We start from the raw sequence: 19,857 nt of genomic DNA, 5'->3' as shown, positions 1-19,857 counted from the left end.
GTGTGTGTAGCAGTGTGTGTAACAGTGTGTGTGTGTGTAGCAGCGTGTGCAACAGTGTGTGTAGCAGTGTAGCAGCGTGTGTAACAGTGTGTGTAGCAGCGTGTGTAACAGTGTGTGTGTGTGTAGCAGTGTGTGTGTGTGTGTGTGTAGCAGCGTGTGTAACAGTGGGTGTGTGTGTAGCAGTGTGTGTAGCAGTGTGTGTGTGTGTGTGTGTAGCAGCGTGTGTAACAGTGTGTGTGTGTGTAGAAGCGTGTGTTACTGTGTGTGTGTGTGAAGCCGCGTGTGTAACAGTGTGTGTAGCAGCGTGTGTTACAGTGTGTGTAGCAGTGTAGCAGTGTGTGTAACAGTGTGTGTGTGTGTAGCAGTGTGTGTGTGTGTGTGTGTGTGTAGCAGCGTGTGTTACAGTGTGTGTAGCAGTGTAGCAGCGTGTGTAACAGTGTGTGTGTGTGTAGCAGTGTTTAGCAGTGTGTGTGTGTGTGTGTGTGTAGCAGCGTGTGTAACAGTGTGTGTAGCAGCGTGTGTTACAGTGTGTGTAGCAGCGTGTGTTACAGTGTGTGTAGCAGTGTAGCAGTGTGTGTAACAGTGTGTGTGTGTGTAGCAGCGTGTGTAACAGTGTGTGTAGCAGTGTAGCAGTGTGTGTAACAGTGTGTGTGTGTGTAGCAGCGTGTGTAACAGTGTGTGTAGCAGTGTAGCAGCGTGTGTTACAGTGTGTGTAGCAGTGTAGCAGTGTGTGTAACAGTGTGTGTGTGTGTGTAGCAGCGTGTGTAACAGTGTGTGTAGCAGTGTGTGTGTGTGTAGCAGTGTGTGTAGCAGTGTGTGTGTGTGTGTGTGTGTGTAGCAGCGTGTGTAACAGTGTGTGTAGCAGTGTAGCAGCGTGTGTTACAGTGTGTGTAGCAGTGTAGCAGCGTGTGTTACAGTGTGTGTAGCAGTGTAGCAGCGTGTGTAACAGTGTGTGTGTGTGTAGCAGTGTGTGTAGCAGTGTGTGTGTGTGTGTGTGTGTGTGTGTGTAGCAGCGTGTGTTACAGTGTGTGTAGCAGTGTAGCAGCGTGTGTTACAGTGTGTGTAGCAGTGTAGCAGCGTGTGTAACAGTGTGTGTGTGTGTAGCAGTGTGTGTAGCAGTGTGTGTGTGTGTGTGTGTGTGTAGCAGCGTGTGTAACAGTGTGTGTAGCAGTGTAGCAGCGTGTGTAACAGTGTGTGTGTGTGTGTAGCAGTGTGTGTAGCAGTGTGTGTGTGTGTGTGTGTGTGTGTAGCAGCGTGTGTAACAGTGTGTGTAGCAGTGTGTGTGTGTGTAGCAGTGTGTGTAGCAGTGTGTGTGTGTGTGTGTGTAGCAGTGTGTGTAACAGTGTGTGTAGCAGTGTGTGTGTGTGTGTGTGTGTGTAGCAGTGTGTGTGTGTGTGTGTGTGTGTGTAGCAGCGTGTGTAACAGTGTGTGTAGCAGTGTAGCAGTGTGTGTAACAGTGTGTGTTTGTGTGCAGGAGGCCGGCCTGCTGTCTCTTCTCCTCATGTCTGGCTCGCAGCCCTTCACCGTGCTGTGGGCCACGGACCAGGCGCTGCGGAGCCTCCCTGTGGAGCGGCAGCGCTGGCTCAGCAGTCCTCAGCACCGGGAGCAGCTCAGGGACACCCTGAAGGCTCACATCGTCCCCAACATCAGGGTACCCGTCTGCCCGTCCGTCCGTCTGTCTGTCCCCCTTTCTTTCGGTCCGTTTGTCTTCTGGCCGGCCGTCCGACGGACTGTTCGTCTGTCTGTCTGTCTGTCTGTCTGACTCACTGTCCACCTGTCTGTCTGACTGTCTGTCTTCCAGATATTGGAGAACAGGGCTCAGTTTGCTAAGTATCGCTCTCTTCATGGATCTGAACTCAGTGTGAACTGCGACATGAACCAAGTGGTGAGAACACACACACACACACACACACACACTTAGGGTGTAGGATATGGATGTAGGACATCCTGGAGGTCACCTGCCTTCCCTCCGTGTGTGTGTATGTGTTTGTGTGTGTGTTTGTGTGTGTGTTTGTGTGTGTTTGTGTGTTTGTGTGCAGGGTGGTGTCTTGATCAACAGTGTGCGGGTGGTGGAGCGCTTCCTGTACTTTGAGGAGGGCATCGCCCACGGAATCGACCAGTTACTGGAGCCAGCGGGACTGGGAGCCCACTGCGACGGCATGAAGAATAAGACTGTACCAGTCAGTAGAACCAGTACAATACCAGTAAAACCTCAGCAGAACCAGTAGAATACCAGGACAATACCAGTACAGTACCAGTAAAACCTCAGTAGAACAAGTAAAATACCAGTACAACCTCAGTAGAACCACTGCAATACCAGGACAATACCAGTAGAATAGCAGTAGAACCTCAGTAGAACCAGTACAATACAAGTAGAATGCCAGTAAAACCTCAGTAGAACCACTAGAATACCAGGACATTACAGTAGAATACCAGTAGAACCTCAGTAGAACCAGTACAATACAAGTAGAATACCAGTAAAACCTCAGTAGAATACCAGTAAAACTTCAGTAGAACAAGTAAAATACCGGTAAAACCTCAGTAGAACCAATACAATACAAGTAGAATACAGGTAAAACCTCAGTAGAACCACTAGAATACCAGGACAATACAAGTAGAATCCCAGTAAAACCTCAGTAGAACAAGTAAAATACCAGTTAAACCTCAGCAGAATGAGTAGAATACCAGTAGAATACCAGTAAAACAACAGTATAATGTCTCTTCAGGGCCGCTGTGGACATTGCCTGTACCCTCCACCATGTCGCCTTCTTCAGGACACAGTAAGATCTGTCTGTCTGTCTCTCTCTCTGCCTGTCTCTCTGCCTCGCTTTCTTTTTCCCTGTCTACCTGTCTCACACAGCAAGACTTTTTGAAAAGTCTGATGGAAGTGGCATTAAAATGAGTTCAAATGGGTGTTTCACTTTCTTTGACTTCCTGTGTTTCAACCAATCACGTTGCTTGGGGTGGGGCTCTGGGGGCGGGGCCCTGTTAGTACGACACATGTACACGAGTACCGACTGGAAACATGGGATCCCAGCGGTCCCAGCCCTGAGCGTTAAGGAATTTTACTTGTTCTTCCAGGATCTCGGCAGCAACATAACATCCTGTTCAGACACAACATCCTGTCCAGACACAACCTCCTGTCCAGACACAACTTCCTGTCCAGACACAACTTCCTGTCCAGACACAACATCCTGTCCAGACACAACATCCTGTTCAGAGACAACATCCTGTCCAGACACAACTTCCTGTCCAGACACAACATCCTGTCGAGACACAACTTCCTGTCCAGACACAACTTCCTGTCCAGACACAACATCCTGTCCAGGCACAACATCCTGTCCAGACACAACATCCTGTTCAGACACAACATCCTGTCCTGTTCAGACACAACTTCCTGTCTAGACACAACACCATCTTCCTCTTCTCTTCATCTCTCTTTCTACCTGTCTCTCTCTCTCTCTGCCTGTCTCTCTCTGCGTATCTCTTTTCCTACCTGTCTCTGTCTCTACCTCCAGGGGGTGGTGGAGAGCTGCCATCGTCCTACACTCTCCAGGTTCCAATGGACTCCCCATCGGTCCTCATGCAGGCGTATCTGCATGACCGAACTGTGGAGCAGGAAGTGCTGCAGGAACCACTACGGACCGGACTGCCAGGGTCAGTCCAGCCCAGACTTTATCCCTTTTGTTATTATTGGTAGTATCACTATTATAAGTACTATAAGCCATAAAAACAGTCAATGCTGACCTCACCAGGGGTCCTCACTGAGCCACACACATAGGCTCCACTACCTTCTGTATTGTATGTAGCATACTCTACCGCATACTGTGTCACTGTTCTGGTTTGTTCGGTGATGTATTGCTGCGCCGTACTGTTGTACACTACCTCACTTTATTCACATGCCACTTTAATGCACATATCTGTATATACATAATTGCCTACTCCATATACATAAGTCTATCCCATAAACATAAGTCTATTCCCTTTATCTATTCCATTTTATTTAATTTTATCCTATATACTGTATTTTTATTCTATTCTATGAGTATTCGACTTACTGTATTAGGTTTTAGGAGTCAGTTAGTTGGTCTAGTAGAAAGAAATGTCCCTAGGACATATTGTGTGTAATCAGACATATTGTGTGTAATCACCTCTTATTTAGTGCGTTGCATTACATTTCACTGCATATATGTATGAAAGTATGTACATGTATGAAAGTATGTACATGTATGAAAGTATGTCTATGTATGAAAGTATGTCTATGAATGAAAGTATGTCTATGTATGAAAGTATGTCTATGTATGTGACGAATAAACCTCTTGAATCTTGAATCTATAATAATAGTGCATCATTGAACTATTTCTGTATTTATGGATGTAGATCATCTGGACTGAGGAACCTGTTGTGTGTTTGAGGCATGGAGAGATATACTGTAGCTTTGCATCTTTTATGATCAATGTATGATTCTGATTATTCTTTTATTTCATCTGATTTAAAATATGGCCCCATAACATTCACTCTGCAGTCAGAGGGCGCTGCTCCAGTTGGAAGCCATTTTGAATGCTGCTGCTGTTGTTGTTTGCGCGGGCCCCACGGTAACAGTGGTAGCTCACTCTGGCTCCTGTGCTGCAGCGTGCCCCGGCGGGCTGGAGGACCCTTGTGGTGACAACGGGGACTGCGATGACGGCACCGCCGGCACTGGGCGCTGCCGCTGCAACTCTGGCTTCACAGGAGATGCCTGCGATCGCTGCGAGACACAGCACTACGGTCCCAACTGCACTGGTACCACCCCAGTACCACCAGTACCACACCAGTGCAACCAGTATCAGTACCACACCTGTACCACCAGTACCAATTCCACCAGTTCCAGTACCACACCTGTACCACCATAACCACACCTCTACCACTCCAGTACCACCAGTACTACAACTGTACCACCAGTACTACACCTGTACCACTGGTACCACACCAGAACCACCAGTACCAGTACCACACCAGTACCACCAGTACCACACCAGTACCAGTGCCACACCAGTACCACCAGTACCAGCCCAGTACCACCAGTAACACACCAGTACTACCCCAGGACCACCAGTACTACACCATTAAGACCAGTACAACATCAGACAGTACAGTACACACAATATACGTCATACAGTTTATCTGTGTTTACACAGTACACACAGTATACAGGGTAATGAGTACTTTGTACTTCCTGTACCCCAGCGTGTCTGTGCTCGTCTCATGGACGCTGTGAGGACGGACTGGACGGATCTGGACACTGTGTCTGTCAACCAGGATGGATTGGACAGCAGTGCTCCAACAAGCTGGGTAAACCTGTCTGTCTGTCTCTCTGCCTTTCTGTCTATCTGTCTGTCTGTCTATCTGCTTTTCTGTCTGTCTGTCTGTATGTCTGTCTGTCTGTCTGTCTGCCTGTCTATCTGTCTGTCTGCCTGTCTGTCTGCATGTCTGTCTCCCTGTCTGTCTGTCTGTCTGCCTGTCTGCCTGTCCATCTGCCTGTCTGACATCTGTCTGTCTGGTGTGTGTACAGGACTTATCCCAGTTGGTTCTAGTGTAGAAGGTTGGTATGATCTCATGGCGCCTCAAAGCAGCAACTGAAGCCCCCCCTAAACTCCGCAGCAGCGTAGACACCCCACGGCTGCAGGAAAGCCCCGAGCGTCCCGCCCCGCAGCCACAGAAGACCCCCGGGCCCCGAGAGAAGCCATAAGCCCGCAGGACAACCCCCACGCCTAGCTCCGAGGAGCATAACCCAGTCCCAGGCAGCATGAGGAGACCCGGCGCCCCAGGTGCGCACACATACGACCCACGCCCAAGTGCAGGCACAAGACGCAGCCGCAGGCACAGAAACCGGGCCGCAGGCACCAGGCACCGAGCAGAGGCCCACATCCAGACCTGGCGCCGACAGGCTGACACCCCACCCGAACCGCTCGCCCCACAGGCGAGCCGGCTGAACCCCAATGCCCAACCATGCTCCGTGCAAGGGTGAGGCCCACCCCACCACAGCCGACCAGACGCCCCGCCCGGTCGCGAGCACTCGGACACCCAGATATGGGGCACCCGGATGTTAGCCTGCTCCCCCTGCTGACGTCAGCAGGCCGCCACATATATGGGCCCTCCAATGACCCCGGTAGAGAAGCCGCGCAGCGGGAGGAAAAGCCGACAGCCGCACCACGCATCTCAACCCACGCCCAGGACAGCAAGCGGCTCCCACAGCACCCTGCAGCGCTCTCCGCAGCCCCGCCAGGTCGCAGCACACCTTAAGCCATCAGGCGCAAGCCACCAGAACTCCAGCCCAGCCGACGGTTGGGCCCACCTGGCTGTCAACCATGCCCCCACACCGACCCGCCAGTGACCCACTGTTGGATCGTGTGCTGTTGGCAATTGCAGTTAAAATTGTGGGGTGTGGGGGTACCAGTCCTTCAGGCAAGTGGAAGCCAAATCATTCGCACCCCTTCTCCCCCGCACACCCTCGTCTGGTGGAGTGTTGTTCGGCGTAGTATTGGTGTACAAGTGTATGTGTAAACTAATATGAATGGGATTAAAATTTTGTGACAGATGACAAGCATGCTGGGGCAGGAGTGTGACAGGCAAAATGGCAGCCACCCACCGCATCCCCACCCACATAGCTTGCACCCCACCCATCGCAAGCCCTAGGCCTATTGTGTACTGTACTGTCAGTATCAGTTTTGGCACTGGGAGAGACAGGCGAAGAGCAACCAAATCGATGCAGGGGCGCATCAGGCCGGGGAGCGACCACGCGGACCCCAACCCGGACCCAACCATGCCCTTGCACGCCCACCTCCTGTACCTGGTTGCACCCAATATACAGTGAACAGCCACAGGTGCAGAGTGGCCCGCACCCCCATCAGGCCCCTGGTCAGCCCCCAGCCGCCGGGCATACGGACCACAGAACAGAGGGCGGAAGACGGCCCCACAACCCACTGCCCGAACCCCCCAGCGACGAGCGCCCTGTGCACCAAGAGCGCCAGAGGACAGTACCCCGGCAGCACGGTGTGACGACAGGAGTCCGCCCCCCACTGGAGGAGGCCACATGGTGAGGGTCACAGGACCAGACGGAACGCTTAACCCCAGGACATGCAAGCCTCGTCACCTGGGGTGGGTGACCCCAGCGGTCCGCCGACCCCCCCCGACCACTGGGCCAAGACCCTCACCCATTACCCGCACCCCCTGCCCCCAACCTGAGCCTCAAGCCTGCAACCACACCCCAAAACAAAACACAGATGCCAGCTGCAGGTACTCCCCAGGAGCACCGCGCCCCCCCCGCCCCGACCCTTGGAGACAGGCCAGCCCAACTCAGGAAAAGGAGCGGGCGCCACCACCCGGCCCCTCTTGCACCCCCGTGGGGCTCCGGGACCCCCCCACCACCACAGGCCTACACGCCACAGACGTCCCATGAGCCGTCCGAGTACCCACCCAACCGCAGAGCCCCGGCGTGACCAGAAGGACCCCCACATGCTGTCTGTCTGTCTGTCCGTCTGTCCTGCTGTCTTTCTGTCTGCCTGTCCGTCTGCACATCTGTGTTCTGTCTGTCTGTCTGTCTGTCTGTCTGTCTGTCTGTCTGCTTGTCTGTCTGTCTGTCTGTCTGTCTGTCTGTCGGTCTGATGTAAAGTACTGTGTATTCCAGACCAGGTTCCATCCGAGTGCCTGCAGTGTCATGCTGATGCAGAGTGTGAACCAGGTGTTGGATGTCGCTGCAAAGAGCAGTTTGTTGGAGATGGGAAGATGTGCAGCGCACTGCCACGTACGTCCACCTGTCTGTCTGCCTGTCTGTCTGTTGAGTACACACACTGGTCTGTCTGCTTGTCTGTCTGTCCAGTACACACACTGGTCTGTCTGCTTGTCTGTCTGTCCAGTACACATCCTGGTCTGTCTGCCTGTCTGTCTGTCCAGTACACACACTGCTGTACTGTCCAAAAGCACACTGGTGTACAGTCCAGTATACACACTTTGTGACTCTACTTTAGCCTTTCTGGGAGTATCTCTACTTTACTTGAGTTTTTATATTTCTACATTGATACTTTTAGCTCCTGAACACCTTTGTTACTCGCTACTAAATGAAATGGAGGAAAACTTGTTGCCAGTGAAGTGAGTGAAGCCAGTTCTCAGCAGGTTCCTGTTGGGATGGAGGGTCCTGTCAGCAGCCAAACACTCTGCAGCCCTGTTCACAGTTGCCAGGTCTGCGCTTCCCCCTGTTATTGGACGACTTTTTAGGTGCTGAAGCGGGTGGTGTTAAGAAGAGAAGAATCTTCAATTGTCACACAGCACACCACGTTACAACACACACACACACACACACACACACACACACACACACACACACACACACACACCCACACACACTACAACACCCACGCTTGTTTTTGGGTGGTGCTGGTGAAACGCTTCCTCTGCATTGAACCATCCTGGCTTGTGCTTCCTCTGGGGGGGCAGCCAGGAGCAGGGGGCAGCGTTGGTCGACGCCCGGGCACCTGGTACCAGGTGTCCATCGCTGGTCACACCATGATGTGTGCATGTATAGGGTGGAGGTCCTTACTGACGTTAGGTGGAGGAAACCCCACGTGAACACGGGGAGAACATGCAAACTCCACCCAGAAAGGCTCCATTTTATGAGTAACTTTCACCTTTACCACAGTAGTTTTTTAGTAAAGTATCTCTACTTTTACTCAAGTAGTATCTGATGAGTAACTTTCACTTTTACCAGAGTAGTATTTTAGTAACATATCCCTGCTTTTCCTCAAGTAGTATCTGAAGAGTAACTTTCACTTTTACCACAGTAGTTCTTTAGCAACGTATCTCTACTTTTACTCAAGTAGTATCTGATGAGTAACCTTCACTTTTACCACAGTAGTTTTTTAGTAACATCTCTACTTTTACTCAAGTAGTATCTGATGAGTAACTTTCACTTTTACCACAGTAGTTCTTTAGCAACGTATCTCTACTTTTACTCAAGTAGTATCTGATGAGTAACCTTCACTTTTACCACAGTAGTTTTTTAGTAACATCTCTACTTTTACTCAAGTAGTATCTGATGAGTAACTTTCACTTTTACCACAGTAGTTTTTGAGTAACATCTCTACTTTTACTCAAGTGGTATCTGATGAGTAACTTTCACTTTTACCAGAGTAGTATTTTAGAAACATAACTCTACTTTTTACCACAGTAGTTTTTGAGTAACATCTCTACTTTTACTCAAGTAGTATCTGATGAGTAACTTTCACTTTTACCAGAGTAGTATTTTTGTAACATATCTCTACTTTTACTCAAGTAGTATCTGATGAGTAACTTTCACTTTTACCAGAGTAGTATTGAAGTAACATATCTCTACTTTTACTCAAGTAGTATCTGATGAGTAACTTTCCCTTTTACCACAGTCGTATTTTAGTAACATATCTCTACTTTTACTCAAGTAGTATCTGATGAGAAACTTTCACTTTTACCACAGTAGTTTTTTAGTAACATCTCTCTACTTTTACTCAAGTAGTATCTGATGAGTAACTTTCACTTTTACCAGAGTAGTATTTTTGTAACATATCTCTACTTTTACTCAAGTAGTATCTGATTAGTAATCTTCACTTTTACCACAGTAGTTTTTGAGTAACGTCGCTACTTTTACTCAAGTAGTATCTGATGAGTAACTTTCACTTTTACCACAGTAGTATTTTAGTAAGATATCTCTACTTTTACTCAAGTAGTATCTGATAAGTAACTTTCCCTTTTACCACAGTAGTTTTTTAGTTAGATATCTCTACTTTTACTCAAGTAGTATCTGATGAGTAACTTTCACTTTTACCACAGTAGTATTTTAGTAAGATATCTCTACTTTTAAAAACTCAAGTAGTATCTGATGAGTAACCTTCACTTTTACCACAGTAGTTTTTTAGTAACGTGTCTACTTTTACTCAAGTAGTATCTGATGAGTAACTTTCACTTTTACCACAGTAGTTTTTGAGTAACATCTCTACTTTTACTCAAGTAGTATCTGATGAGTAACTTTCACTTTTACCAGAGTAGTATTTTTGTAACATAACTCTACTTTTTACCACAGTAGTTTTTGAGTAACATCTCTACTTTTACTCAAGTAGTATCTGATGAGTAACTTTCACTTTTACCAGAGTAGTATTTTTGTAACATATCTCTACTTTTACTCAAGTAGTATCTGATGAGTAACTTTCACTTTTACCACAGTAGTTTTTTAGTAACATCTCTACTTTTACTCAAGTAGTATCTGATGAGTAACTTTCACTTTTACCAGAGTAGTATTTTTGTAACATATCTCTACTGTTACTCAAGTAGTATCTGATGAGTAACTTTCACTTTTACCACAGTAGTATTTTAGTAACATATCTCTACTTTTACTCAAGTAGTATCTGATGAGTAACTTTCACTTTTACCACAGTAGTTTTTTAGTAACATCTCTCTACTTTTACTGAAGTAGTATCTGATGAGTAACTTTCACTTTTACCAGAGTAGTATTTTAGTAACATATCTCTACTTATACTCAAGTAGTACTTGATGAGTAACTTTCACTTTTACCACAGCAGTTTTTTAGTAACATGTCTCTACTTTGACTCAAGTAGTATCTGATGAGTAACCTTCACTTTTACTACAGTAGTTTTTTAGTAACATCTCTACTTTTACTCAAGTAGTATCTGATGGGTAACTTTCACTTTTACCACAGTAGTTTTTGAGTAACATCTCTACTTTTACTCAAGTAGTATCTGATGAGTAACCTTCACTTTTACCAGAGTAGTATTTTTGTAACATTTCTCTACTTTTACTCAAGTAGTATCTGATGAGTAACTTTCACTTTTACCAGAGTAGTATTTTCGTAACATATCTCTACTTTGACTCAAGTAGTATCTGATGAGTAACTTTCACTTTTACCACAGTCGTATTTTACTAAGATATCTCTACTTTTACTCAAGTAGTATCTGATGAGTAACTTTCACTTTTACCAGAGTAGTATTTTAGTAACATATCCCTGCTTTTACTCAAGTAGTATCTGAAGAGTAACTTTCACTTTTACCACAGTAGTTCTTTAGTAACGTATCTCTACTTTTACTCAAGTAGTATCTGAAGAGTAACTTTCACTTTTACCACAGTAGTTCTTTAGTAACGTATCTCTACTTTTACTCAAGTAGTATCTGATGAGTAACTCTCACTTTTATCAGAGTAGTATTTTAGTAACATAACTCTACTTTTTACCACAGTAGTTTTTGAGTAACATCTCTACTTTTACTCAAGTAGTATCTGAAAAGTAAATTTCACTTTTACCAGAGTAGTATTTTTGTAACATATCTCTACTTTTACTCAAGTAGTATCTGATGAGTAACTTTCACTTTTACCAGAGTAGTATTTTAGTAACATATCTCTACTTTTACTCAAGTAGTATCTGATGAGTAACTTTCACTTTTACCAGAGTAGTATTTTAGTAACATATCTCTACTTTGACTCAAGTAGTATCTGATGAGTAACTTTCACTTTTACCACAGTTGTTTTTTAGTTACATATCTCTACTTTTACAGTGTTGTTTCCAACTACTTTTTCCACCACTGCATATATATGATATAAATATCCGATATAACAAAGTAATGTGTATAATTATGTTGGTGCAGCTCCAGACCTGTGTGCAGAGTACCACGGAGGCTGCCACCAGGACGCCAACTGCACCCAGAGCGGCTCGCTCGTCAACTGCTCCTGTCATGGCGGTTACCAAGGCGACGGCTTCTCCTGCCAAGCCATCAACAGGTGGGCGTGGCCACACTCTGACTCCGCCTCTCACAACCTACCTCTTTGTATCATCCCCCCCCGCTGTCATCATACTGGACGTACTACACGGAGTACTTGCTGCGTTGCATGTAGGACAGAGTACTTGCTGCGTTGCATGTAGGACAGAGTACTTGCTGCGTTGCATGTAGGACAGAGTACTTGCTGCGTTGCATGTAGGACAGAGTACTTGCTGCGTTGCATGTAGGACAGAGTACTTGCTGCGTTGCATGTAGGACAGAGTACTTGCTGCGTTGCATGTAGGACAGAGTACTTGTTGCGTTGCATGTAGAACAGAGTGAGTTGAACTTGTCAAGCTACAATGAAACTCTTTATTCATCTTTAATTGTCAACAACTGCTGCAACAACTGTGTCCTGTGAGGAGCAGAGCACACAAGCAGCAGCAGCCCCTCACCGACCACACCCACCACAGCAAGCGGCCACCCAGCTGCCCCACCCAGCTGCCCCACCCAGCTGCCCCACCCAGCTGCCCCACCCAGCTGCCCCACCCAGCTGCCCCGCCCAGCTGCCCCACCCAGCTGCCCCACCCAGCTGCCCCGCCCGGTCACAGGAAGCCAGAAACGTGTCAATTTGTATCACTTTTGAAAACCAAACCCGGCGAGAAAGAGAGAGGAGAGCTGAACGAAGGAGAAAGTGGTTCTTCCAAAACAGATCCTCTCTGTTGGCCGACACAGTCTGATCACTTACTGCATGGACAGGAAGTTCTTCCTCTTAGATTATTAAAGAGTATTAAGGATTATTAAAGATTACTGGATGTTATTGAATGTTACTGAATGTTACTGGATGTTACTGGATGTTACTGAATGTTATTGAATGTTATTGAATGTTACTGAATTATACTGGATGTTATTGAATGTTATTGAATGGTACTGGATGTTACTGAATGTTACTGGATGTTACTGAACGTTACTGAACGTTACTGGACGTTACTGGATGTCACTGAATGTTACTGGATGTTACTGAATGTTATTGAATGTTACTGAATTATACTGGATGTTATTGAATGTTATTGAATGGTACTGGATGTTACTGAATGTTACTGGATGTTACTGAACGTTACTGAACGTTACTGAACGTTACTGAACGTTACTGAACGTTACTGAACGTTACTGGATGTTACTGGATGTTACTGGATGTTACTGAACGTTACTGGACGTTACTGGATGTCACTGAATGTTACTGGATGTTACTGAACGTTACTGGACGTTACTGAACGTTACTGAACGTTACTGAACGTTACTGGATGTTACTGAATGTTACTGGATGTTACTGGATGTTACTGGATGTTAATGGATGTTACTGAATGTTACTGAACGTTACTGGAGGTTACTGGAGGTTACTGGATGTTACTGGATGTTACTGGATGTTACTGAAGCCTGGAATGTTTTGTTTTTTTGCTTCTTTTGCTGAACTTGATGACGTGACTGTAGCGCATCCCTGTTCTTAATGTTTCTATTGTCTGAATTCCCAGATTAACATGTTGAAGTTTAACTGTCTGTCTTCCTTCCTGTCTGTCTGCAAACCAGGTGCATAGAGGAGGTGAATGGAGGCTGCAGCGACTTTGCCACCTGCAAATTCATTGGACCGGTCTGTTTGTCTGTTTGTCTGTCTGTCTGTCTGTCTGTCTGTCTGTCTGTCTGTCTGTCTGTCTCTCTGCCCCTTTGCCTGCCTTTCTGTCTACCTGTCTGTCTGATCCACTCTCTCCCTCCAGAATGAGCGTAAGTGTGAGTGCCAGCAGGGCTTTGTGGGTAACGGTGTCCAGTGTCTGGAGCAGGTGGTCACCCCAGTGGACCGCTGCCTGGAGGACAATGGAGGCTGTGATCCTGAGGCGTCCTGCAAGGACCAGCATTACCACGGTAACAAATCACCACGCCAACAAATCACCACATTAACAAATGACCACGCCAACAAATGACCACAGTAACAAATGACCACAGTAATAAATCATCACGGCAACAAATCACCACAGTAACAAATCACCACAGTAACAAATCACCACATAACGCATCTGCACAAAATGCGTTACCATGGTAACAAATCCCAGCAGGAACAAATCACCATGGCAACAAATCACCACATTAACAAATCACCATGGTAACAAATGACCACAGTGATGACACATGCTGATTCTGTCTGTCTTGACAACTTGTCTGCGCTAGCGAACACGGCTGGAGTGTTCCACCTGAGAGCGGCTGCAGGGAAATATCAGATGAACTTCAACGAAGCGGAGGAGGCCTGCACAGCGCAGGACGCTACACTAGCTAACTTCAAGCAGCTGGCGGACGCTCAGCAGGTGGGTGTGGCCTAACTCTGGCTTGCATCATATGGTACAGGGACTTGTTTGTTGCTTAGCAACCTTCGTTTATACACTTCTCCGCTTGGGCATTAAGCAGTACTTCTGGTAGGTGGACATGTACTTCTTAAGGTGCATCTACTGGATGTACATGTAGCTTCATAGCAGTATGGACTTGGAGGGTGAGTATTTCTGACTGATGTATCACTGTGTCCGTGCAGCTCGGGATGCACCTCTGCGTCGCAGGCTGGCTGCAGGGGGCACAGGTGGGCTACCCCATCAACTTCCCCTCCGCCAAGTGTGGAGACGGCCATGTTGGAGTGGTGCTGTACAAAGAGCCAGTGGAGCGCAGTAGCAAGTACGACGCTTACTGCTACAGGCTAGCAGGTAAATAATACACAGGGTGGTCCCTGCTGGGTGGTCCCTGCTGAGTGGTCAATGCTGGGTGTTCAATGCTGGGTGGTCAATGCTGGGTGGTGAATACTGGGTGGTCCATGGAAGACTTAGACTTTGAGGACCATCTGGACTTTCTATCACATGACAGGATGACTGGACGTCCCATGGTCACATCCAGCATCAAACATGGTCATGCGGTTAAACCCCGTCACCCTAAGACCATCCAGCAGAGGGCGTCAGACCCTTCATATGATTAGTGTTATAATAATAATAATAATAATTATTATCATTATTATTATTAATTATAAATTATTATTATTATTGTTAATAATATTTTATTATTATTATTCATATTGTTATTATTATTGTTCTTGTTATTAATGTTGTAATGATGATTATTATTATTATTATCATTATCATTATTATTATTATTATTATTATTATTATTATTATTATTGTTGTTGTTGTTGTTGTGTGTGTAGATGTGTCCTGTATGTGTAACCATGGTTATGTCGGAGACGGATTGTTCTGCAACGGAGACGTCACGAACATCTTGGCAACGCAGAGAAACTACTCCCTCTTTTACAAGGTGAGTGGGCGGAGCTTATGATGACCATGATGTAAACAGATGATGTCACTGAAAACATGATCATCTGTCTCAGGCTCTGCTGCTCTACAGTGGCTCCTCAGTGGAGGGAAGACGCTTGATGGACTTCCTGTCCAACAGGAAGTCAGATGTCACACTATTCATCCCCCTCAACGACGGCTTCAGCCCCAACCAGGTCAAACACACACACACACACACACACACACACACACACACACACACACACACACACACACACACACACACACACACACACACACACACACACACACAATCACACACACACATTGTAACACACACTGTAACACACACTGTAACACACTGTAACACACTTTAACACACATTGTAACACAAACTGTAACACACACTGTAGCACACTGTAACACACTGTAACACACTTTAACACACATTGTAACACAAACTGTAACACACACTGTAGCACACTGTAACACACTGTAACACACATAGTAACACACACTGTAACACACATTGTAACACACACTGTAACACACATTGTAACACACACTGTAACACACTGTAACACACACTGTAACACACGCTGTAACACACTGTAACACACATTGTAACACACTGTAACACACTGTAACACACATTGTAACGCACACTGTAACACACACTGTAACACACTGTAACACACTGTAACACACACTGTAACACACGGTACAACACTGTAACACACACTGTAACACACACTGTAACACACTGTAACACACACTGTAACACACACTGTAACACACACTGTAACACATGGTACCACACTGTAACACACTGTAACACACACTGTAATACACTGTAACACACACTGTAATACACTGTAACACACACTGTAACACACTGTAAAACACACTGTAACACACACTGTAACACACGCTGTAACACACTGTAACACACACGGTACCACACTGTAACACACATTGTAACACACTGTAACACACTGTAACACACACTGGAACACACTGTAACACACACTGGAACACACACTGTAACACACTGTAACACACACTGTAACACAATGTAACACACACTGTAACACACTGTAACACACACTGTAACACACATTGTAACACACTGTAACACACTAACACACACTGTAACACAATGTAACACACACTGTAACAAGCATTGTAACACACTGTAACACACTGTAACACACATTGTAACGCACACTGTAACACACTGTAACACACACTGTAACACACTGTAACACACTGTAACACACACTGTAACACACTGTAACACACACTGTAACACACAGTAACACGTTGTAACACACACTGTAACACACACTGTAACACACACTGTAACACACTGTAACACACACTGTAACACACACTGTAACACACGCTTTAACACACTGAAACACACACTGTAACACACTGTAACACACATTGTAACACTCTGTAACAAACACTGTAACAGACACTGTAACACACACTGTAACACACACTGTAACATACACTGTAACAAACTGGAACACACTGGAACACACACTGTAACACACGGTACCACACTGTAACACACACTGTAACACACTGTAACACACACTGTAACACACATTGTAACACACTGTAACACACTGTAACACACACTGTAACACAATGTAACACACACTGTAACACACATTGTAACACACTGTAACACACTGTAACACACATTGTAACGCACACTGTAGCACACTGTAACACACTGTAACACACTCTAACACACACTGTAACACACAGTACCACACTGTAACACACACTGTAACACACACTGTAACATACACTGTAAAACACTGTAACACACTGTAACACACGGTACCACACTGTAACACACACTGTAACACACTGTAACACACACTGTGACACACTGTAACACACTGTAACACACACTGTAACACACTGTAACACACGCTGTAACACACGCTGTAACACACACTGTAACACATTGTAACACACCCTGTAACACACACTGTAACACACTGTAACACACTGTAACACACACTGTAATACACTGTAACACACACTGTAATACACTGTAACACACTGTAACACACATTGTAACACACTGTAACACACACTGTAACACACTGTAACACACTCTAGCACACACTGTAACACACTGTAACACACACTGTAACGCACACTGTAATGCACTGTAACACACTGTAACACACTAACACACACAGTACCACACTGTAACACACACTATAACACAGTGTAACACACACGGTACCACACTGTAACACACACTGTAACACATGGTACCACACTGTAACACACACTGTAACACACACTGTAACATACACTGTAACACACTGTAACACACTGTAACACACACGGTACCACACTGTAACACACTGTAACACACACTGTAACACACTGTAACACACACTGTAACACACATTGTAACACACTGTAACACACTGTAACACACATTGTAACGCACACTGTAACGCACTGTCACACACACTGTAACACACACTGTCACACACACTGTAACACACAGTAACACGTTGTAACACACACTGTAACACACACTGTAACACACGCTGTAACACACTGTAACACAGACTGTAACACACACTGTAACACACTGTAACACACACTGTAACACACACTGTAACACACACTAACACACTGTAACACACACTGTAACACACTGTAACACACTGTAGCACACACTGTGACACACTGTAACACACACTGTAACACACACTGTAACACACTGTAACACACGCTGTAACACACACTGTAACACACTGTAACACACACTGTAACACGTTGTAACACACACTGTAACATACACTGTAACACACGCTGTGACACACTGTAACACACACTGTAACACGTTGTAACACACACTATAACACACACTGTAGCACACACTGTAACACACGCTATAACACACTGTAACACACACTGTAACACACGCTGTAACACACTGTAACACACACTGTAACACACTGTAACACACACTGTAACACACACTGTAACACACTGTAGCACACACTGTAACACACACTGCAACACACACTGTGACACACTGTAACACACTGTAACACACACTGTGACACACTGTAACACACTGTAACACACACTGTAACACACTGTAACACACGCTGTAACACACACTGTAACACACTGTAACACACACTGTAACACGTTGTAACACACCCTGTAACACACACTATAACACACTGTAACACACTGTAACACACACTGTAACACACGCTGTAACACACTGTAACACACACTGTAACACACACTGTAACACACACTAACACACTGTAACGCACACTGTAACACACGCTGCAACACACTGTAACACACTGTAACACACTGTAACACACACTGTAACACACTGTAGCACACACTGTAACACACTGTAACACACTGTAACACACACTGTAACACACTGTAACACACGCTGTAACACACACTGTAACACGTTGTAACACACACTGTAACACACTGTAACACACACTGTAACACGTTGTAACACACCCTGTAACATACACTGTAACACACGCTGTGACACACTGTAACACACACTGTAACACGTTGTAACACACACTATAACACACACTGTAGCACACACTGTAACACACGCTGTAACACACTGTAACACACACTAACACACTGTAACACACACTGTAACACAATGTAACACACACTGTAACACACACTGCAACACACACTGTGGCACACTGTAACACACTGTAACACACACTGTGACACACTGTAACACACTGTAACACACACTGTAACACACACTATAACACACTGTAACACACGCTGTAACACACGCTGTAACACACTGTAACACACACTGTAACACGTTGTAACACACCCTGTAACACACACTATAACACACTGTAACACACTGTAACACACACTGTAACACACACTGTAACACACACTGTAACACACTGTAACACACACTGTAACACACACTGTAACACACACTAACACACTGTAACACACTGTAACACACGCTGTAACACACTGTAACACACGCTGTAACACACTGTAACACACACTGTAACACACTGTAACACACGCTGTAACACACTGTAACACACTGTAACACACACTGTAACACACTGTAGCACACACTGTAACACACTGTAACACACACTGTAACACACACTAACACACTGTAACACACTGTAACACACTGTAACACACGCTGTAACACACTGTAACACACACTGTAACACACACTAACACACTGTTACACACACTGTAACACACTGTAACACACACTGTAACACGTTGTAACACACCCTGTAACACACACTATAACACACTGTAACACACTGTAACACACACTGTAACACACTGTAACACACACTGTAACACACACTGTAACACACACTAACACACTGTAACACACTGTAACACACGCTGTAACACACTGTAACACACGCTGTAACACACTGTAACACACACTGTAACACACTGTAACACACGCTGTAACACACTGTAACACACGCTGTAACACACTGTAACACACTGTAACACACACTGTAACACACTGTAACACACACTGTGACACACTGTAACACACTGTAACACACACTGTAACACACTGTAACACACGCTGTAACACACGCTGTAACACACACTGTAACACATTGTAACACACCCTGTAACACACACTGTAACACACTGTAACACACTGTAACACACACTGTAATACACTGTAACACACACTGTAATACACTGTA

At 45.5% G+C, this 19,857-nt stretch overlaps 1 protein-coding gene across 3 annotated transcripts in view; it reads left to right on the top strand.

Annotated features, from left to right (window-relative positions):
- The window catches only part of stab1 (stabilin 1), a 95,890-nt gene that overhangs the window by 51,223 nt on the left and 24,810 nt on the right, over positions 1 to 19,857 (top strand). For 2 of the 3 annotated variants that reach the window (XM_080001370.1, XM_080001369.1), the window contains exons 51-65: positions 1,475 to 1,651; positions 1,802 to 1,885; positions 2,040 to 2,180; positions 2,727 to 2,780; positions 3,519 to 3,657; positions 4,633 to 4,782; positions 5,227 to 5,331; positions 7,667 to 7,783; positions 11,658 to 11,790; positions 13,356 to 13,416; positions 13,541 to 13,685; positions 13,989 to 14,122; positions 14,344 to 14,509; positions 15,001 to 15,107; positions 15,181 to 15,300. In XM_080001370.1, coding sequence (XP_079857496.1) covers positions 1,475 to 1,651; positions 1,802 to 1,885; positions 2,040 to 2,180; positions 2,727 to 2,780; positions 3,519 to 3,657; positions 4,633 to 4,782; positions 5,227 to 5,331; positions 7,667 to 7,783; positions 11,658 to 11,790; positions 13,356 to 13,416; positions 13,541 to 13,685; positions 13,989 to 14,122; positions 14,344 to 14,509; positions 15,001 to 15,107; positions 15,181 to 15,300 — 1,833 coding nt within the window. Of the gene's footprint in view, positions 1 to 1,474; positions 1,652 to 1,801; positions 1,886 to 2,039; positions 2,181 to 2,726; positions 2,781 to 3,518; positions 3,658 to 4,632; positions 4,783 to 5,226; positions 5,332 to 7,666; positions 7,784 to 11,657; positions 11,791 to 13,355; positions 13,417 to 13,540; positions 13,686 to 13,988; positions 14,123 to 14,343; positions 14,510 to 15,000; positions 15,108 to 15,180; positions 15,301 to 19,857 lie in introns of those variants that run through there. The other variant, XR_013844176.1, reaches the window with a different exon arrangement.

Source organism: Zeus faber, assembly GCF_960531495.2.
Source record: "Zeus faber genome assembly, chromosome: 5".
NCBI lineage: Eukaryota > Metazoa > Chordata > Actinopteri > Zeiformes > Zeidae > Zeus > Zeus faber.
The sequence above is the reverse complement of the archived record's forward strand: the minus strand, read 5'-3'. Positions and strand labels throughout refer to the sequence as shown.